This window comes from Cupressus sempervirens, chromosome 5 (genome assembly GCF_028749045.1).
Source record: "Cupressus sempervirens isolate cs-2001-9-10 chromosome 5, ASM2874904v1, whole genome shotgun sequence".
Taxonomy (NCBI): Eukaryota; Viridiplantae; Streptophyta; class Pinopsida; order Cupressales; family Cupressaceae; genus Cupressus; species Cupressus sempervirens.
In genome coordinates, this window is record NC_143122.1 from 844,996,006 (window position 1) to 845,016,708 (window position 20,703).

At 32.1% G+C, this 20,703-nt stretch overlaps 1 protein-coding gene across 1 annotated transcript; it reads right to left on the bottom strand.

Moving 5' to 3' along the window:
• Nucleotides 1–1,773: 1,773 nt before the first annotated feature.
• LOC149558554 (L-type lectin-domain containing receptor kinase IX.1-like) lies at nucleotides 1,774–19,486 on the bottom strand. The gene is made up of 5 exons (XM_089830918.1): nucleotides 19,240–19,486; nucleotides 2,633–2,932; nucleotides 2,304–2,485; nucleotides 2,019–2,157; nucleotides 1,774–1,934 (listed from the first exon to the last, which is right to left on the bottom strand). Exons 1-5 carry the CDS (start codon nucleotides 19,484–19,486, stop codon nucleotides 1,774–1,776), a joined length of 1,029 nt encoding a protein of 342 aa, XP_089687044.1.
• Between the last annotated feature and the right edge of the window lie 1,217 nt (nucleotides 19,487–20,703).

Here is a 20,703-nt window from a genome sequence, read left to right on the forward strand (position 1 = left end):
ATGAGGGCTGTTGTGCATGAGAGAGACCCCACTCTAGCATTCTATATGAAGCACATTGAGCCTATCATTCACTGCAAGTGGGAGAAGTTGAACACTCCTTTGCACATGGCTGCCTATGCATTGAACCCAAAGTGGTACATACCTAGGCCTGGTAGAGTCACACCACTTCAAGATGATGAGGTGAAGAATGGGTTCTTTCGATGCATTGCCAAAATGTATGATACTGAGACTACTAGTGAGATCCGTACCAAGTGGTCTGAATTTGCTAGTCTTTCAGGTAATCCTTAAATCTTGATTCAGTGCTCTAAACTCTTTATAATTATAAGTTCTTTTAATAATTAATTGTTACTTATAAGTTATAACTTTATTTAAGTTATTTATAATTTGAATATTATGTTGTAAACTTTAAAACTTGTAACTTGTAGGATACTCGGATATTGCAAAGGTGGATCTCAAAACCATGGCACAAAAGAATCCCATTTTGTGGTGGAAATGTCATGGGTCACAAAATTTAAAGATCACCTCACTAGTCATTCGACTGCTTTCTCAGGTTTGTAATACTAATAACTAATTCTAGCCCTTTACAATCTTAACTTGAAGAGTTTTACCTTGCTGATTTTAATTTATGATTCATTGATTCAATAATTATTAATCATCGATTTACCATTTATCATTTGTTACAAATTGTATGAACATTTGTTTGTAACTTGTAAATTTTAACTTTCAACTTTGTTATCTTAGGTGTTTAGCTCCTCAGCTGCAGAGAGGAATTGGTCCACCTATAGCTTCATTCACTCTGTTAAGAGGAATAGACTTACCTCTAAGAGAGTGGAGAAGCTGGTTGTTGTACATGGTCACTTGCAGCTCAAAGATCGCAAGACACGCGAGTACAAGGAGAGCCCTGCAGCACGATGGGATGTGGAGCCAGAGGATCCAGCTCAGCTTGATGAGGATGCCGATGCAGAAGCCAATGTAAGGCTAGTTGGTGTTCCTTTAGAGGATCAGGATCTTACCTAGGAGGAGTCTAGTAGTTCTAGTGATGAGGACTTTGGCATAAGGGATGATTAGAGAGCACTTGAGAATCATCTATTCTCATTATTGGCATTTTGTCATTTTGTTGATTATACTCACTTTGATATGGCTATGATACATTATTATTATTTCACTGTTTCATGCTATTCAGCTCATTGTCATCATGAGCATCTTTATGATATATGATATTCATAAAATCATATTTGAACAATGAATTTGAATCTTGCATCTTGAACTAAGTTAATTTGTCAAATGGTCATTAGTAATAGTAATGGTTATGAAATTTCTAGTTTCAAGTTTGAACTTATGGTTTGTGAATCACATTTTAATTTTCTCTATTCATTGTAGTCAACTATATTTGATATGTTAATGTTACATTGTTATATAATATATTGAAGTATCATTTCATAATTAGCATTTTCAATCATATTAATAATATTATATATATACTGTGCAACCCCCTCCCCCCACTCCCTCTCCTCCCCCCCTCTGCTCCCCCTCCGCCGCACCTCTGCCGTCCCCAAATTGAGGCTATTTTTTTCCCTTACCCAAAACTCATCCCAACGTCCCCTCAGGGGGACCCCCGCGCCGGAGTAACACTATTTTTTTTGTAAACTCTAACAAATCATTCAAGTACTTTCCATCCTCATCGCCTTTCCGTCGTCATGTTTCCATCACTCCATTGTCACTATTGCTACCTCGTCTACAATGGAAACTGATAGGTAGCATGTAGAGATCATGTTATTTTTGATGTACGAAATGACCATCCATATCGCTTTTTGCATCAGGATAGATGGCTCTGTTCAGAGTATCCTCCCCTTCCCCAAAAATGTGTTTATCGAGACGCCCATTCGGCAAGTCTTGGTAGACAAGAAGTAGCTCTCCCTTTTCATGGCACCATCCTAAAAGCCGCACAAGATTACGATGTCACAGCCTGCTGATTGTTTGAATTTTGAAAACATACTCCTTTCTTCCTTGTCTCGAACCTTGCGCTATTCTTTTCATTGCCAGCGCCTCCCCGGTGCCGGGAGGATTCCTTTGTAAACACTGCCGAAGCCGCCTTGCCCAAGCTTTTATTTTTTGCAGAAATTTCCTGTCACGGCACTGAGCTCGGCGTAGGGAAAGCTTCGGGGGCCATCAGAACAGCCTTTGTCCATCTCTGGATCGCTTTCTTCCCTCGCCTTACCTCCTATTTCCCTTTTCCTAAAATACTGCCACTAGATAACTAGTATGAAGCCACATAGGACCACAACAACGAAGAACACACATACCAAATAAACTTTCACAGAAAATCTGTTTGTATTGCCATTTCTAAATACTTCACCAGGAGGTCCGACTTCCCATGAATATTCAGAAGTAAAATTCCAAACTTTTACGGTGTGCGTCTCTATGTACTTTCCAGTGGCAGTCGAGAAGCCAATCTTGATGTACTCTAGTAGATAGTTGCGCAGATCTATTGAGTAGTTAAATAGAGGGCTTATGGATTTAGAAGAATTATGCTAGAGAAAGAAGTGCAGAACCTTTTCCATAACATCATAATCCACCCAAGCATCCCATGTCGCGATTGTGAGATTTTGGTGTGTAGAGCGATTAAATAGACTGGATGTATTGAGCGGAAAAATGAACTCTGAGAAAATGCTATTGACATTGATCCCAACATGATTGTCATCAGGATCCCAATCGTTGTTGTATGTATCAAACTCCAAAGCAACCATCTGATAAGATGATCGTTTAAAGCTTTCCTCATTAAACAAGCCAACCAATCCGCTAGAAGCGTCCTCTGGTGGTTCCAATTCGTATGGTGCCATGAAGAGCGCAAGTCCATCTCCATGATTATCGTATATTTTGTTGTTCAGATCAATATTGAATTGAAAGTAAGTTGAAAATTTGGCCAGAGAACCTATTCCATAGCAGAATACTGTCATTATAATACGCCCAGTTGGAACTGTTCTTAGGGTCATTAGATGCTTCATTACTAGTAAGCTGCAGAGCTCCTTGATTGCTCTCTTGATATGTGGCATCATTTTTTCTTTCTATACTTTTTATTGGAGGGAAGCTAAGGGCTTGTTTGGTTGATAGAATAGGCATAGAAAAATTGGAATACGATTTTTATTTTCTGTTTGGTTGATAGAATAGGAATAGAAAAATTTGGAATACCATTTTTATATTCTCATTTTGCCTCCAAAATGAGCTTATGCCCATTCCAAAAAATAGCTGTTATTGAAATAGCCATTCTCATTCCCAATATTACATGCCTACTCTCTATTCCTATGTCCGCAACACAAAATAAGAAAAGGAAGACCCGTATAGGGTGACTGAGCTTAGCCATCCGAATATGTGATTTAGAGGGTCTCTGATGGTAATTTGTTAGCATATTATATTATGTCATGCCTTTCATGGGTAGGTCTATTCGATGCCTTCGCTACGATTTAGATATATTGCAATTGTTTGGCCGATTCAATTTCGAGATACGAACGAACACACACGACTCTTTCTTCATTAATTTTCTTATACGATTAGGACCTGGTGATTTGTTACTCGGAATGGACCTTCGAAGGCACGCAGCTTTCATCAAGGTCTTCGTGGACGTAGGGATCCGGGCCCAAGAAAAGTGTTTTCCATATCAAGCAATATGGAATTCTTCGTGGGAATCCTTGTGGATATTCTAACAAATTACAAAACTGATGTTGAAATTCATGGGCTTCTCATTTGATATTCCATTTTAGTCTTCTTGAAGGCACTCAGGCATGGTGCACAAGATGGTGGATAGCATGAAGTCGAGTTGTTTTTATAACACGTTAAATTCCTCGTTAGTTTGTTCTCTCTATTTTACTTATTGATTTTATGATTCGGCACTTCCTAGAAAACACATAGAAGTTAAGCATTTCTTAATGCAGTCAGTCGGGTGATTCCATTTTGACATACCAATAAACACATTGGCCTCTCCAAGTTGCGTTAAATTTCATTATTTTTATTTGTCACCGATAAGACCTAGGAAATTAGTAGCCATGATTGTTAAACTAAATTAATTATGTTGAGAGGCATATACAATGGAGACTGATAGGAATATGCTGAGGAATCTACCATGTAAAGAAAAAAGAATGAAAGGTGGTTACATATGAAATGTCTTTTGTTATTCCATAATAATGGACCCGACATTATAGGCCCAAAAAATAGGAGGCAATAAAAAATAACATGTTTGGAAAAATAGGGTCAGGATAATAGGCCTATAAAATCATTTCAAATTATAAAACAAATAAAAGATAAGACATAATATTAATGATTTTTTTTTCTAAGACTTCAAGATTTAAAACCAAAATCTCTTTTATTAACTTATTAATTTATTCAAAAATTAATTAATTAAACTTTTTATCATTAATAAAATTTATTTATTTTTGAGTTTAAACAAATAAAATTTGATTTAGAAACTTAATCAAATATATAGTTATTATTTGAGAAAATAAAAACACACCACATTTGCTTGTCTTTCGTTTTGATTTCTTAACAATACTTTTGAATTTATTATTTAAATTTGTATTCAATATTATTTAGGTTATAAATAGAAATTATCATTTTCTATAGACTATATTTTAATTTATTCTTTCCATAATGACAAATAGGACCTACCATTGAAATTAAAGATATGATCAATCATTTTTCAACAAATAAAAGTTTATATTTATATTTTAAAATATGTGAAGTGTAAGTATGATTGATAGATTTTAAAACTAGATCAAATATAAAATAGAATATAATTGTTTCTAATTTTTGGATTTCTAAATCAATTTAGAGTTTATTTAAATATAACAAGATTGTTAGTTTCATTTTTCAATAAATAAAGAGTTTCCAATTTCATTAATGAAATATAAGATAAGTTAACTCAAAGATAAAATTACATATAATTGTTTATATCTTAAATATTTTTACTTTCAAATGATTACTATTGCATAGGTTGTTATTTTCATTTCAAATGATAGATATGATCTACCACTAAATTAAAAGATATTATACAATTGTTTTGATTTGAATTTTCTTATATTATATATTATTGTATAATATAATAATAGTATATAGTAAATGTTCATTTTATTAAAAATATACTTGACAAAATTTTCAACTATATAATTTTCTCAACTCTTATATATTTTATTTGGGATTTAATTTAAGAAAATACAATAACAAAATATATATGAAAGAAAATGTAGTTATCCATCTTATTATAACATATGTTAACATAAAATCTAACCATAATAATGGCCATAGTCTAATTGCAAAAAGACACATATTATGTTTTTAATGAAGGGAAGATAAAGTGACACTTGGTTAAAGGGAGGAAGGTGGGAGAGGTGGCCATATCTAGAGAGATAGATGGGAACTCATATTACATTTTCAAGAGCTAAAGATTATCTTAATTGAGAGATCTTATAGAGTGGGGTAAAGAGAGAGATATAATTGTGAGATAAGGTAGGGGAGAGTGAGAGAGAGGGTGATTATATGGCATACATATAGAGAGAGGGCGAGGGTGATTAGAGGGTATAAGTAGAGAGAGGCAAGGGACCTTATTATATTTTTAATAGAGATATATTAGAGAGAGTGGGGGGGGAATAGTGAGAGAGGTTGATTAGGGGGGATTACAAGAGGGAGGTAGTGAGCTGGGGGAGAGAGAGAGAGAGAGAGAGAGAGAGAGAGAGAGAGATGTGAAGGAAATATCTAAGAGAGGGGAGTGAGTGAGATAGAGGGAGAAAGAGAGGGCAATTAGGGGGCATATTTATAAATAGATGAAATAGACAGGGGAGGGAGTGAGAGATTGAGAGAGAGTGGGGAAGGAGTAAGACAGGGGGAGAAAAGGAGATAAATATTATGTGGAATATATATATATATATATATATATATATATATATAGCGAGAGAGAGAGAGAGAGAGAGAGAGAGAGAGAGAGAGAAGCATGCATATATATAAAGAGAGAGGGGGGGAAATGGTGAGAGGGTGTGATTACAAGGAATTACTAGAGAGAAAGAAAGTATGTGCACATATATAGAGAGAGGGGTGAATAGTGAGAGAGGGTGACTAGGGGAATTACTAAAGAAAGGGAGGGAGGGAAGGAGGGAGGGAGGGAGAGGGTAGGGGGCATATATATAAAGGGGGGTAGTGAGAGAGGGTGATTAGGGTGAATTAATAGGGAGGGAGGGAGGGAGGGAGGGAGGTAGAAAGGGAGGAGAGAGAGAGAGAGAGAGAGAGAGAGAGAGAGAGAGAGAGAGAGATCCAATTAATAAATAATATAATAGAAATTAGTTAAAACACCTTCATCAATTCCCAACTTGGTTCAATTAATGCATGTCTCATAAATGCTTTGGCTTCGAGGATAACTATTTCTTGTAGATGGTGTGAGCCCTTGCTTCCTTACTTGACTTTAAAAACACTTGAACAGAACATTATGTTGCGAATGGAACAAGGCATTCCATTATCTAAATTCAACTTTGCAAAGCTATAATAAATTACTAAAATGAAATTTTTTTGTGCATTTTCAAGAGTGTGCGTGTGTGTGTGTGTGTGTGTGTGTGTGTGTGTGAGAGAGAGAGAGAGAGAGAGAGAGAGAGCATGGGTAAGGAAGCCTATTATATTTTTGGTAGAAAGAGAACTTCAAATAGGGTGATTAGGTGGTATGTGTGTGTGTGTGTGGAGAGAGAGAGAGAGAGAGAGAGAGAGAGAGAGAGAGTATATGTGTTAATGGATAGTGGAGGGAGGGAAATTTTGACAGAGAGATAGTGGAAGAGATAAAGATAGAGGGAGAGAGGTTATGGAGAATATATGTATATTCTCCATAACCTCTCTCCCTCTCTCTTTATCCCTTCCCCTATGTATGTATGTATGTATGTATTATAAGGGAGCGGAGAGAGGTCCTCATATTTTATTTTTAACAAAGAGGTCGGAGGGTAGGTGGGGTAGAGATTACAATGATGGTAAGATGAGGAAAGGTGGAAGGAAAGACATGGTTATTATGGGGCATATCTAGATAAAGTAGAAAGGGATGTGTATGTGCGTGTGAAAGAGAGATAGAGAGACATAGAGTAGTTTATATTTTATTTTTAATATAGAGTGAACTAGTGGTAGGGGAGATAAATAGAGAGTGAGAGAAGGTATATTTATATAGATGAAGAGAAGGTATATTTAGATGGATAATGAGTTGATATGTGTGTGTGTGTGTGTGTGTGTGTGTGTGTGTGTGTGTGTGTGTGTGTGTGTGTGTGTGTGAGAGAGAGAGAGAGAGAGAGAGAGAGAGAGAGAGAGAGAGTTTTAACCATAATTGAAGTCTTCACTCTAACTCTAACCCTACCCATAAACTCAACCTTAAACTCTAATTGTAAACTTTATCCTAACCTCTATAGCCTTAACCATATGCATGTATACCTTAATATGAACCCAGATTATCTATAATTTAATACTAATCCTAATCCTTGCACAAAATCATAATTATAACCCTAACCATTATAAAATTGAATTATAGTTGTAAACATAATAATACTATTTACCACTTTAATATTAATCTCACCTAACTCCTAACCCTAAGCCTCACTCTAAGTCTAATTCTTCCCTTAGCCATATTCCTAATGCTAAATCTAACTATAAGCCTACTTCTAATGAGGAAGCCTTTCACTAAATCTATTTGTGTACCTATCCATAACCATATTCCTAACTCTAAACATAAAACATATAAATTAAAGGTATACATAATTCAAAGTTGAATAAATTAGTAAAATTATACTAAATTGAAGAAAACTAGTCACGTGTCAAATTATGCAACTAAAGTACTACCTATACAATATGTTTAAAATATATTTAAAAGAATACTTTGATACTAATCTTATGAAAATAGAATTAATAATTTCACTTTGAACCCTAAGCCTAACTGAAACCATATATATAATAGAGTTGAAAAAAAAGATCTATTTTTTAAAGATTAGAACAATTTTTTTTTTAAAAAAAATTTTTTTAAAAAAAAAAATTTATCATCCAAAATCTTCAAAAATGTCTTCCATGGTGCGCGACGACTACTACTAGCTTATATATGAGTAATCCTTCTCGAGGCACCTATTTTTCATCAATTCCTAAGGATTTTTTGTGTGGGTTAGGATTTGATGAAAAATAGATGCCTCAAGAAGGATTACTCTTAGCATATTTTATACATACATACATATATATATATAAGCTAGTTGCTTTTCCATTAGTATGGTCGGTAGAGATGTTTCCAGAAACATGCATTTAACATGCCATCCAAATAGAAGTTTCAACATAAAATCCAAAACCATCCATAGCCACCTACAATTGTATTTTTCAATTAATCTCATTAATAATACAGTTAACAATAGTCTAGGAGAGCCAATTTTGGGTTTCTCATTTCCTTTGGTTTCCTTTCTCTTGTAGTCTCTTCTTCTGCTATGTTTTTAACTTGGTATCAGAGCTAGAGGTTGAGAATGAAACTACTAGTAGATGAAAAGTGGTGCACAAAGATAAACGTCTTTTACAATTGGTAAATATTGTCGTGTTTATCAGTTGTGCAATACTATTGCAGCCCAAGGGAAAGATTGTATTTTGAGATTAAACTCTTTCAATATAGAAATGGTGTTTTGAATGGTCATGTTCAAAGGCAAATTCTGTGAAAAGCATTGATTCTGAGGAGATAACAACATGTGAGGAAGTTATGGAAAGTGTCAAAGATGGCTAGTCAAGACAAGAGGAGGAGATCACCCTAGTTAGTGCATTACAAAAGCTCAATTTGTAATTGGTGGCTACAAGATAAAATTGTATTGGAAGGCTATTTGGTATTACCTATGTAAGAAGTGGAAAGTGGTGTGTGGGGTTTCCTATTTGGTATTTCCTATGTAAGCAATCGAAAGTGACATGTGGAATTGTTAGGCAAGACAACTGTTATTGAGCTTTGGGTAAGGAATTGTGAATGTTATTTTGCAAAGCAAGTTGAAGGAGAATTAAACAATTTGGAGAAGTGTTGCTAGGGATTTGTCCCATGGAGATTTCTATTAGAAATCTATAGGTTTTTGGAGCATTTGCATTGTGTAGTGGCTAGTCATATATTAGTAGTCTGTAGAAAACATTTGTGTAAGTGGCAATGCTAGAGAGTGCATGCATAATTCTTGACAGAGAAGAAGATTTCACAAGAATACAATGTGAAAAGAAGGAAACTAAATTTGAAGGTTAAGGCTTATTTTTCTACTATTAAAAGTTTTGTACTATGCATTTGTGTTTGAAGAATGTGTGTTTGATGTTATAGATTAGTAATGGAAGTTATTTGTGATTGCATCAAGTAAAAGTGGTTTGATTGCTAGTGAGATGGTATGTTGAGGATTTTTTATGGTATAAGGGTTTGTTCAAGATGTCTACATTGGTTTTGATTGAAAGTATTTGGTTTGGCATTGAGAATTTGTTTGTCTACATGTCATGGGTACGTTGATATCAAAAGTTTCATGTAATAGATGAATATTGGATTGATATCCCCCAACCAAGTGTTGAAGATTGAATTAATGATGTTTGTTAATGGGCTATGAAAATGTATGGGGTGCATTATTGGTTTTAATTGACACCCCAAATTTTTTTAATTTGACATATTGATGAACCATGTATCTAAAAAGGATTCCTATATAACTTGGTATAAGAGCCAAGTGAAACCTCAACAACACACAGGCTTCATCAAGGTCTTCATTGAGATATGAAGAGTGTGCAAGAGAAATATTTTTAATGTCATCCACTATGGAATTCATTATGGAATGCCTTTGGCCATTATGAACATCGAATACATTAAAAATCTAGGGTTCTTGTTGTGACGTTCTACAATTTCAGCCTTTTTCAAGGAAAACATGCATGGTCCATAAAATTCTAGATATCATAAATGTCCAATTTTTGTATAATATTTTAATGCCCCCTCAGTTTGTTTTCTTTAATAATATGATTTGATATTCCCTAGAAAATAATGACACTGGCTAATCTCCAGACAAAAAGCACCAAAGACAAAATAAAGTGAAAACATAGTTTTTGTTTAGATTCATGACACCATAGTGATTTTTTTTCCAAACTTTTTATTGTTTTCGATCACAAAATATGTAGACCATGAAGATGAAATGGTGAATTTCTTTTTAAAAATCAACATGTTTTCAATTTTTTAAAATTTAGTCAATAGAACATTTTGTAAGGAGGATAGTCATGTCTGAAAATAATTGTAAGGTAAGAATTTCCTCATATCCTTAATTGCAAGTTTTTGTTCTTTAATGTTTCATTTCATGCTGATGAATTTGCACATGGTATATTAATTATTAAATCAAATGATATATTTATGTCAATGTTAACAAACAAGATTAATTTTGGGATTTATTATTAGTCCCACCTCTCAATGATGGAGACTAAAGTTTTCAATGCTTTAAATCAATTAATTTATGTTAGAAGAATCAAACAAATTTTATCCATATGCTATGGTCTAAACAAATTTGTTCATTGAAATGAAAATTTGAATTTGAATTTCTATTTTTTTATTGGTTGTTTCTAGTTTTCTTTTCCATTTCTTACTTGAAAAAATAGCCAAAACTCTAAGTTGATGTATTGAACTTGGACAAGTGGAACTTTTCTAACATTTTTGTAATTGGCATATACTTCTATCACTAGGTGGCATTTTTGCATTTTTTGAAAACCATAAAATAATACACATGCCAAATTTATATTCACACATTTTGCATACATGCTTGCAAACATTTTTCATACATGCCTTCAATGTCAATCTGTGCATTTTAGTTTGCATCAAGATATTCCATATTTGAACAAAGACTCAATATGAGTGAGCACATCTCTCATGGCAGGTAATTGGTTGGTCCAAAACTTTATCCCAAAATCAAAAATTTGACTACAAACTAAAGGAACAATTGCAACTGGAACCTCTACAACTTGAGATAGAGAATTCTTATTAGAAAATTCAATTCTTGAGAAGGTACATTAGTGTTGTAAAAAAATTAATTTGTTGGGTCATAGTTTTTTTTAGTGGTTCCTTACAAAATAAATTTGTACAATTGAAATTCAATTATTGTTTTTAAGCTCTTTCTTGACTATGTGTCTATCAAGAACAAGGCGGCTATGGCCCTTAAGGTTCAAAACATAAATAAATAATTTATCATCCTGCAAGTTCTAATTTTTTAACATTTTCTTTTAGATCCCACAATTCCATATTCTTTTGTTGATTAACATAATGATTCATTTGATGTGCAGCCCTTAGCAAGACTCCTTGGGATGTACCAACTCACCTCTTGGGAGCCATTTTCTCTGTGTCAGGAGTGTTTTGTAATTTTCCTCTTCTTGCAATTTTGGTAGATTTTATGTTTCTTATTTTATGAGTATTTAAATCGTTAGTATATAGTCCCATTAGAAAGAAGGGATGCATTGTTCCCTTTAGACACTCATGATTCTTTCATTGCTATGTTTATTATTTATGAGTACATCACTTCTTTAAACACTTCTATAGTTGCTTTTAATAGTATCTCACACTTCCTCATTATTTTTTTGGTTTTCCTTTTATTTAATCTCTACTTAAATGCTCGTCATTGTACAACTAATATGTCTATTTAATTAAAGATTCAAGAAATAGTGAATATATATCAAAGTATTTTGATAGGCAAGTAAAGGCAAATCCTTTTGAAATATTCATTTATTATTATTATTTTTTATTTTTATCCTTTTATATATACATACCTATATTCATAGAGACAAAGTTTGAACCTATACAATTTACAATATTATGGGAGCATCAATGATTAACATAACTACTAAGATAACTTTGGGTAGTCAATAGTGTTCGCCGATTGATGTGGAGCAACCACAATAATGACAATAAAATAATGGTACTATGAAACTGACTATTCTTAACTTGGAACCCGAACCAAATTGTTATAACATTCTTCCTATCAATGAACCAATGAACTATGACCGAATGCTTTAGAGCACAAAAGATCAATATAGAGAAGATTGAAACATTATTAAAACTAAAACACACTTCCATTATATACTAATGACATATTACAAACGTATGGCTCTCTGGTGGCTACCGCCAGAGAGCCATGAGAGTTTCCTCTCAATTTACTCCCTTCTTCAAACCTATTGTCTTTTCCCCTATTATTGATTCTCTTCTCTATCTCCTTCCATTACATTATGAGATGTCTTTTAAAAACTATCTAAATGGTTTACAAACTATTTACAACTACCCTAAAATCATTCATTCGATTCTCATTTGGTTACAAAATAGTGTTAAATCCTTTTCTTTGAGGATTCTTTATAAGATACATTACCCATTGAATTAAACTTGTGCATCAACTTAAATAATAATGATAAGATAATAATACTCCCGAGATCCTTCACCCATGTCACATTTCTTGCTTACATTTGTGCATAATATTAAACCATAATGATGGTAAATTAATTCTTTCATGGGTGTTTCCCTGTAATTTTTTTTTAATTTATTCTTTCCACCCAATATTGAGCCTATTATAGGCTTTGTTCTTGTTATCTCCTCATCACCAATTTTCCCCCTAAATTTTATTCCAATGTTTAGCATAGAGAACTTCAATCACTATTAATTAATAAAAAAATATTTTTTGAGTTTCTCTAGTGTATTAGCATTCTCTTTTCTAATTAAAATACAGAGCATGGAAATAACCACATGGGTTATAGGTGAATGGATAATTTGTGATATATACCATATTTGTTGCATGCAGAGACTTTTGAATGACATTAATTTTTTATTCTCTCACATGATAAACTCATATTTTTATTCTCTCACACTATGCACTCATTTTTTTTTTAAAAGTCCAAGAACACATATAAGCATCAATGATATGTGCAAGAAATATAGAAAGAGTAGAAAATCACCCTAAAAATGACAAATGATAAGTCTAGTAGAATGATGCCCCACATTGGCAAATTATATGTGTCTAAAAGGAGTAATATTGTAGGCAGATTCTATAATCTTTCTTTTGGATGACAATAATAAGTTAGTTTCATTAGATGACAATAACATGTTAGTTCCTTTTGATTTTGGTATTGGAATGCTCTAATAGAAGTTTGCTATGCAATTCATTACTTACATATCAATTTATTAAGTAATGTTTCTTGTACTGACTATGTTTCCTAAATATAGTTAGTAGGGGTCTGCAAAGTTTTAAAATTTTCTTCCATCATTTTCTTGCTATGAATGATCTTATATATTTTCAAACTTATTTTCATCTACTCATCTTGCTTAGAACTAATACCATTGACTTATCCTTCCTTTATCAAGTTTACAAATAGATTCAAGTCTACAATTTTTTGGAAAATTACTAGTTTGTTTATCTTAATGTTTCAAAGGCACAATAATAGGTTATGGATCTTGTCATTGCTAGTGGAAACTATTATTTATCAAGCCTTCTCAACTTGGAGATATTATAGAAAAATACTTTCAATTTTGATTTGACTTACACACATTCAAACTAAAGACTTAGAAGACTTTTAAAATGATTTTATATTGAAATGTTCAATGATTTTATTGCAAATCTTTATTTGAGAATTTTCCCACCTTGCATTAACTCATATATATTCTCACTCATACATTGTGATGAAACATTATACCTTAAATTACTCACGTTCAAAGAAAAGGTGCTCATACACACCTCCAAATATTATGCATGGCAATTTCCAACTCCTATACCATGCCAATCTATAAATAATCAAATTTTCTAACTCTTTAGAATATCTCTGAGATTGTAGCTTTTGGAGATATCTAAGAAAATGGGATTCCCTAGAGCTTCTAAAGACTATATGTAATCTACAAAATCATATTTCATGTGGGAATTTGTATATAAATCAATTGTCTATACTGAAAAACTAATTTAAACAATTCCCAAGCCAATCATTTTCTATTAAGATCAATAGCAATAATTTTTTTAGAAGAAAACTTGTGTTGACAAAATTCTGTACATATTATTTAATATTTTTATGTGATAATTCATTCATCCACCTCCTTTATTGATCAAATTTTCCTTGAGATAGAATTCATTTTTTTAAAATCTTTTGACAAATGGCATAAAAGTCAATGTTCCATCTTAAGGCAAATGGTTCAATTTTTGATATTTTGGCAAATGGTGGGACTCCTACTACATACAACTCTTGTTATATTTATTGTAGGGAATATACTATACAATCACTTGCTCTTAACTTGTGATTAATATTTTGTGTTTAGGTCAATCAAATGTAATTATTTTTATTTTTATTTTTCATTTATCATTTTACTAAATGTTTAAATGTGAAATTTAAAATTCTAAAATCATTACAAGTGTTTTATGTTAATTTTCTTGGTTCATATATGAGGGCTCTTACAGGAGTGAATTTGAAGGAAGCACTACCCATATTGTCACAGACCTTGGGACATGTCCATGCGACACTTGCAATCCTATGCAGAATAAGTATGCAAGCTGAGCTCACATAAAGGATATGAGACTATGCCTTCACATTTTACACTTAAGTGGATACTAAGTAAACCGACTTGATTGCTCCTAATACTATATGCAAGTGGATCCAAAATAAACAAGGCAAGAAAAATGGTGCCTTCAAGCAAACATCATGGACCAAGATATGATGTGGGGTGATATCCCCAATATCTGGTAGATTATGCAATCCTATATTACAAATAATCAAGGATAGGATGTTGTGTTAAAGAACAAATATCACCCCCAAGATAAGATCGTGCCAAAATCTCTTGGTTGTCCCTTTATTACAATGATGAGCATCTATCTCAAGTACAACTATCCTCAATAGCTAGTTAGCCGAATGTGGCTTGGTATCAAGGTAGTTACTCCTTAACTCCTCATGCCTTGCTACTCCTTAGATACTACTTGGCTAGGAAGACTCAAAATGCTTCTCTTCTCTTAGGTCAATGCCTCTTATCAACACCAAGTGACTGAATGCTCCAACTCATAACACTAAGTGATGATGATCTCCAAATGATCCTTCACTATTTCTTATGTAGAGATAGCCTCGAGTAAGTCATTAACTAACCATCCAGGCAGCTAGCCCCTATCACTCCAAAATTAATACAACTAGCCATTAAGCCTAAAGGACTAGTTAATGGGTGGGACCTATTTCTTTCTCCAAGGCAATAACCGCTTAGGGCTAGCCCCTTTGAATTGTCCAAGGTGCCCCCACTATATTAAACACTCTGGTCCAACATAGGATAAACCCCACCATGGGACCTATCATACCCGATATGCAGATACTTAGCAAGTTGGCTCCAAGCTTGGTGTCATTATGAGAGTGGACACCAATTGCAAATGAATTGCCTAAGCTAGCTAACTCTGACATGAGAAGTCATAAGGCCAACTCGACCCAAAATTGTAGACCCCCTACACATATTGTATGGAAATATTTTTGGATGAATATATATAATATAATATCAACCATATTAAGCATGTTTAGTAATTTCTCAATTCAAATAAAACATTTATACACTAAAATACATTTAAGTTATAATAGAAACTAATGTGTTTGAAAAGGACTAGAGATACATAATTTTTTATGAATTCAACTTATTATAACTACATGCTTAGTTTTCATACATCAAAAGTTCAAATCTAGCTCTTCCTCATTTTGAGGGTTACCTACTAATTTTATCCACCTTAACATTTTATAAAAGACTTACCAACTATAAAACTTTATTCCAATCTCTTCAAGGCACAATGATTGAATAGTGAAACTTTAACAAGTTGCCTACTGTTATTCATAATTAAAGGTTTATAATTTACATTTTAAATTTAATGTTGTAAGGTGCTCAAATTTCAATGTTAGGATTCCATTCGATAGTAATGGTGACAAATGCAAATCTTCCATTTTTTTTTATTGGATTGTTTCAATTCACTATTTAAGCAGTATTTTTAATGTGAAAATTGATAAATAATTTATTTTTTATTCATATTATTTACAACTTATTTTGATTTCTAGTTAATTTATATTTATGTAGGTTAAATCTATAAGTAAGAAAGTTGATTTTATAAAAAAATAGTTACTTGATTTGAATATATATATTTTCAATAAGACTATTAAATTGACAATAAATATTTAACCAAAAGATGACATGTTATGCCAAGTAAACTACTATATCTTTATATATATAACCAAAGTATTAGATTCTTTTGCATATTGTGTATTAGTTTGAAAAAAAAAAGAAGAAGCACATTAATAGTAAAATAAATAATCAATTTTAAAAGTTATAAAAAAATATTATTTTAGACTAATTTATTATTTTATACTTAAAATTTTGAAGAAAAATATTCCTTACTAAACAAAAATGAGATGAAATAAAAAATTATATTGTTTGATTTAGTTTTGATTATAAGAAATGATATCATGTGGTCCATACTCTTATTGGATCCATGATTTTTCATTACTCAACTTCTTTTTTCCCATTGCCATATCTATTTGTCTATTATGTACACTACAAGGAAAGGAGATTATAATCTATAAAAGTTTCTACAAAAAAAATATATGTTATAGAAAATATGTCACAAGATGTTGAATATATCAATATTAAAAACATAAGCTTTCATAGTATTTTAATAACATTGACAAATTTTGTCTTTTGTATTTTGATGGTTTTTTTTGTTTGCTTAATATTTTCACAATTATTGATAATTCATATTATTAAAAATATTTTTTAAAAAAAAATCAAAATTTAAAGATAAATTAAGAAATCATGAGATAAAAAGAATTGAGTTTAGTATAAACTTATTTTTAAAGATTTCTAAGGAATACTAAAAATACCCATTAATTAATAAATGTCATTAGAGAAAGTTAATTGTAAATAGTGCAAATAATTTAATATAAAAATATTATAAAATTTGTAATTCTTTAATTTTAAACTTATATATATATATATATATATATATATATATATATTCCTATTCATCTTGTATATACCTTTTTTCCCTCTCTAACAATCTTCCTTTTTCTATCTTTATTTTCTGCCCGCCTTTCTCTCTCCTTCCACATCGCCCCTCTCTCTGTTTCTCCCTCCTATTTAAAAAGTTATCCTAATTATCTTCTTAATTAAGAGGATTTAGTTCAATCTTGGTAGTAGCATAGTAGCATGTGAAAATTTATGTTATGTGTAATGCTAAAACTTAAACAGTAGATTTTTAGGAAGTATCAATTACTTTATTAGAGGAAAATTGATTAAATACAATGACTAGAAGCCCAAAAGTTATTAGTCAAAATGAAAGTGACTTCTAAAAAGCTAAAATAGGTCATAACCATAAAAAAGTTTGACATCAACAAATTGCAAAAATAAATGCATAGTACAACTTGAGTGCTAGTGGGAGGTGCAAGATCTTTCACCATGTCCTTGCCTATTTCTATCTCTCTATGCTTCTTTCTCACCTAGAAATTTCCATGTATAAAATTTTTAAAACTAGAATTAGGGTTGTTACTTATAGATGGATAATGTACAACCTCAAATTGTTCATTAAACTATGTTAGTTCCTCATTGGTATCATGTAGAGTAGATTTTCTAACATTCACTATCTTATGTAATTTTTGTTGCACACCTTCAAATTTATCCTCTAAATTTTCTATCTTCCTCTCATTTACCTATCTAAAATATTTGATACCCTTTTGCTAACGTGTGAACACTAGGAATAATGTATTTGAGTTTCTTAGTGTTTTGAATATCTTTTTAAATATCCTTAATCTTGAAAATAACTCAAGTTCTATTATACAACATTTAGAAATATGAATTTAAAAAAAAAAAAATTGTTACATTTCAATACTATTGACATGTTTTTTCATTTGTATTCTTAGTTGTGTTATTTCTATATTTTAAAGTGTTTAATAATTATAGTTAATTAATATTATTAAATGTAATAATAAAAATCGACAAATACAATCAATACTATTAATAAACTTAATACTTTTCAAACTTCTATGAATTGTAAAATTTAATTAATTAAAAATAAATTAGTTATAGTTGAATTTAGTGACATAATTTTTTTGATTTTTTTAAAGTAATAATAAAAATATATATTGAGTAATAAATAATTATTTTTTTAAAGAATATTATTAGAAATATCTTGAAAAACTTAATATCCAAATATTATTTTGTTGTAAATTATTTTTTTAATTTTAAATGTTAGAATTTATCTTTTTATTTATTGAAATATACTATATTATTATAGTTTTATTTATTATAGATTTGATATTTTTCATAAGTATTTTTTACTTATCTATTTCTACATGTTATTTCTTAAATATTTTTTCCCTATGCCTCATAATCTCTGTTTTTCTCTCTCTCTTTATTTCGCTCCCTCTCTTTCTCTCTCCTCTTATATCATCCACATATACATGTATTTCTCTATCTCTAGCTTCCCTCTATTCCCCCTCTCTCTGTAAAATTATTCTTGATTATCTTCCTAATCTAGAAGTTTTATTTCAATCTTTATAATAGCGTTGTAGCATGTGAAAATTTATATTATTTGTAATATTAATATATAAACAATAGCTTTTGAAAATACACCAATCAAATGTTGTGACAATTATACATATATTTTTTTCCTTATTGTTCTTTCTCTTTTTATTTATTACTCGTCCCCTTGGCTTGTGTGCTGCCCTCCTTGGCCCCCTCTTGTTTTCTTTTTATAAGTTTGGGTCCGTAACCTATTATTTCATTTCTTAGCTCTCTCATCCTAATGATGTATCATTGAGTATGATCCGAAATGTTGATGCTGATAAACTCATACACAATCTCACCAAGAAGCATAATTAGAACTATATCTTGTTACAGTTGAATTTTTAGCATTTGATCATGTGAAAATTTTGTAAAGGTTATGTGTTGTCATAAAAGGTATGTGGGTCTCATATTTGAAACACGCTTAGAAGCCGCTTACATAATAGAACTACGCAAAGCTGCATACATGCTAAAGAAATGAGAGGAAAGAAAACAGATATAAATTCTAAAACAATTTTTTTAAATTTTTTTTTTTGGTTTTTCACAAACACAGATTTAAAACATGAAACTTCCATTCTACACACCCACTTCAATTTGATATAGTCTACATTGACAAGGCTAGTTGTGAAATGTAGAGGGCTCGACGACAGATTTTTAAAGCTATTTGCAGTCAGAAGACAACAAAGTCGGCGCACTGAGAACCGGTGAACCTGACGACATAATGGGTTCGACAACAGTTGGGAAGAAAAGCACCCCAGAGCTTGACAAGCCTAAACTCATTTTAAGCGGATTACGCTGGCTGTAAATAGCTACCAGCAAATCTGAAGGAACATATGGCAGTCCAACTTCATTTTTCAATATTATTATCACCTCTCTCCTTTTGGGTCTTGATGTTGAATCCAGATTAGAGCACAACAGCCCCACAACAATCAGCCGCTCCATCTCCTCCACATTGAAATCTTCACCAAGTTTCTCATCTACCACATCCAGGACCTTTCCCTTCCCGTATAGATCCCAAACCCACTCTACTAGTCTGCAATTGTGCTCTTCAAAGCAGTGATCAACCGACAGCAGGCGATTTCCACAGTAACCATCCCAAAGCTGTACACCTCAGCCTCTGGACTGGTCTTTCCAGTTATATAGCACTCTGGAGCTACATACCCCTGCATTCCAACCACCACAGTCATATGGGAAGCCGCCCAATCACGCTCCATCAATCGCCAAACCAAAATCTCCCAACTTGGCATTGAAATTAGAATCCAACATTATGTTTCTTGCCTTCACGTCTCGATGTACAACATGTTGATCCCATTCTTCATGCAAATAGACAAGAGCAGATGCTATGTCACAAGCGATACTGTATCTTCGGTCCCACTGCAGAGTATCCTTCTCCTTCTCAAAAATGTGTTTATCCAGACTCCCATTTGGCAAATCTTTGTAGAGAAGAAGTAATTTTCCCTTTTGATGGCACCACCCTAAAAGCCACATAAAGTTATGGTGTCGTTGCAATATTAGATTGTTTCTAATATTGAAAGAGCTTTTTTTCCTAAACTATTCTTTCTTTTCTTATAGCTTTCTTACAGTTGTTTCGTAAACTATTTTTTACTAATCTATTCTTTTTTTTCTTGTTGCTTTCCTATAGTTGTTTCCTTTCTTGTAGCTTTATGCTTTTGGCACACAATTGTATATGTACCTATACAGTTTTATGTGAATACAATGAATGGAAAATATTCTTCTGAATTTCTATTTTTCAAGTTGGTAACAGAGCTTTGAAGCTTGAATTATTTGTATTCCTTCATTGAACTATGGCCGATTTAGATTCCAAAGTATTTGAGAGCAAATCTACTCCCATTATTATTCAATCTAAAAGTTTGTTGTTCAAGGCAGGGATCACTAATGGTGCTGAAAAATCCACCTACAAATGCACCCATTGCAATCAAACTATTGCTGGATAGATCTCGACATTAGCAGTAGTGGTAGGTAATGGTGGTAAGTCTTTAAATATGTCTACACTTATTTCTAACAGTGCATGGATAATTGATTCTGGTGCTATGGATCATATGACATTTGATTTTAGATAGGTCTTATCCCTTGAACCGTCCTCACAAAAATTTGTTTCGTCTGCCAATGGCTCTCCAACCCTAGTTATTGGAGAAGGA

What these genes read in the sequence shown, in the direction of transcription:
- LOC149558554 (XM_089830918.1), bottom strand. Translation starts at nt 19,486, where the DNA reads ATGGAGCGGCTGATTGTTGTGGGGCTGTTGTGCTCTAATCTGGATTCA. An exon ending in TTTTCCGCTCAATACATCCA is followed by an intron (nt 2,486 to 2,632) that starts GTCTATTTAATC and finishes ACTACTCAATAG; the next exon opens with ATCTGCGCAACTATCTACTA. An exon ending in TTTCTGTGAAAGTTTATTTG is followed by an intron (nt 2,158 to 2,303) that starts GTATGTGTGTTC and finishes TGGCCCCCGAAG; the next exon opens with CTTTCCCTACGCCGAGCTCA.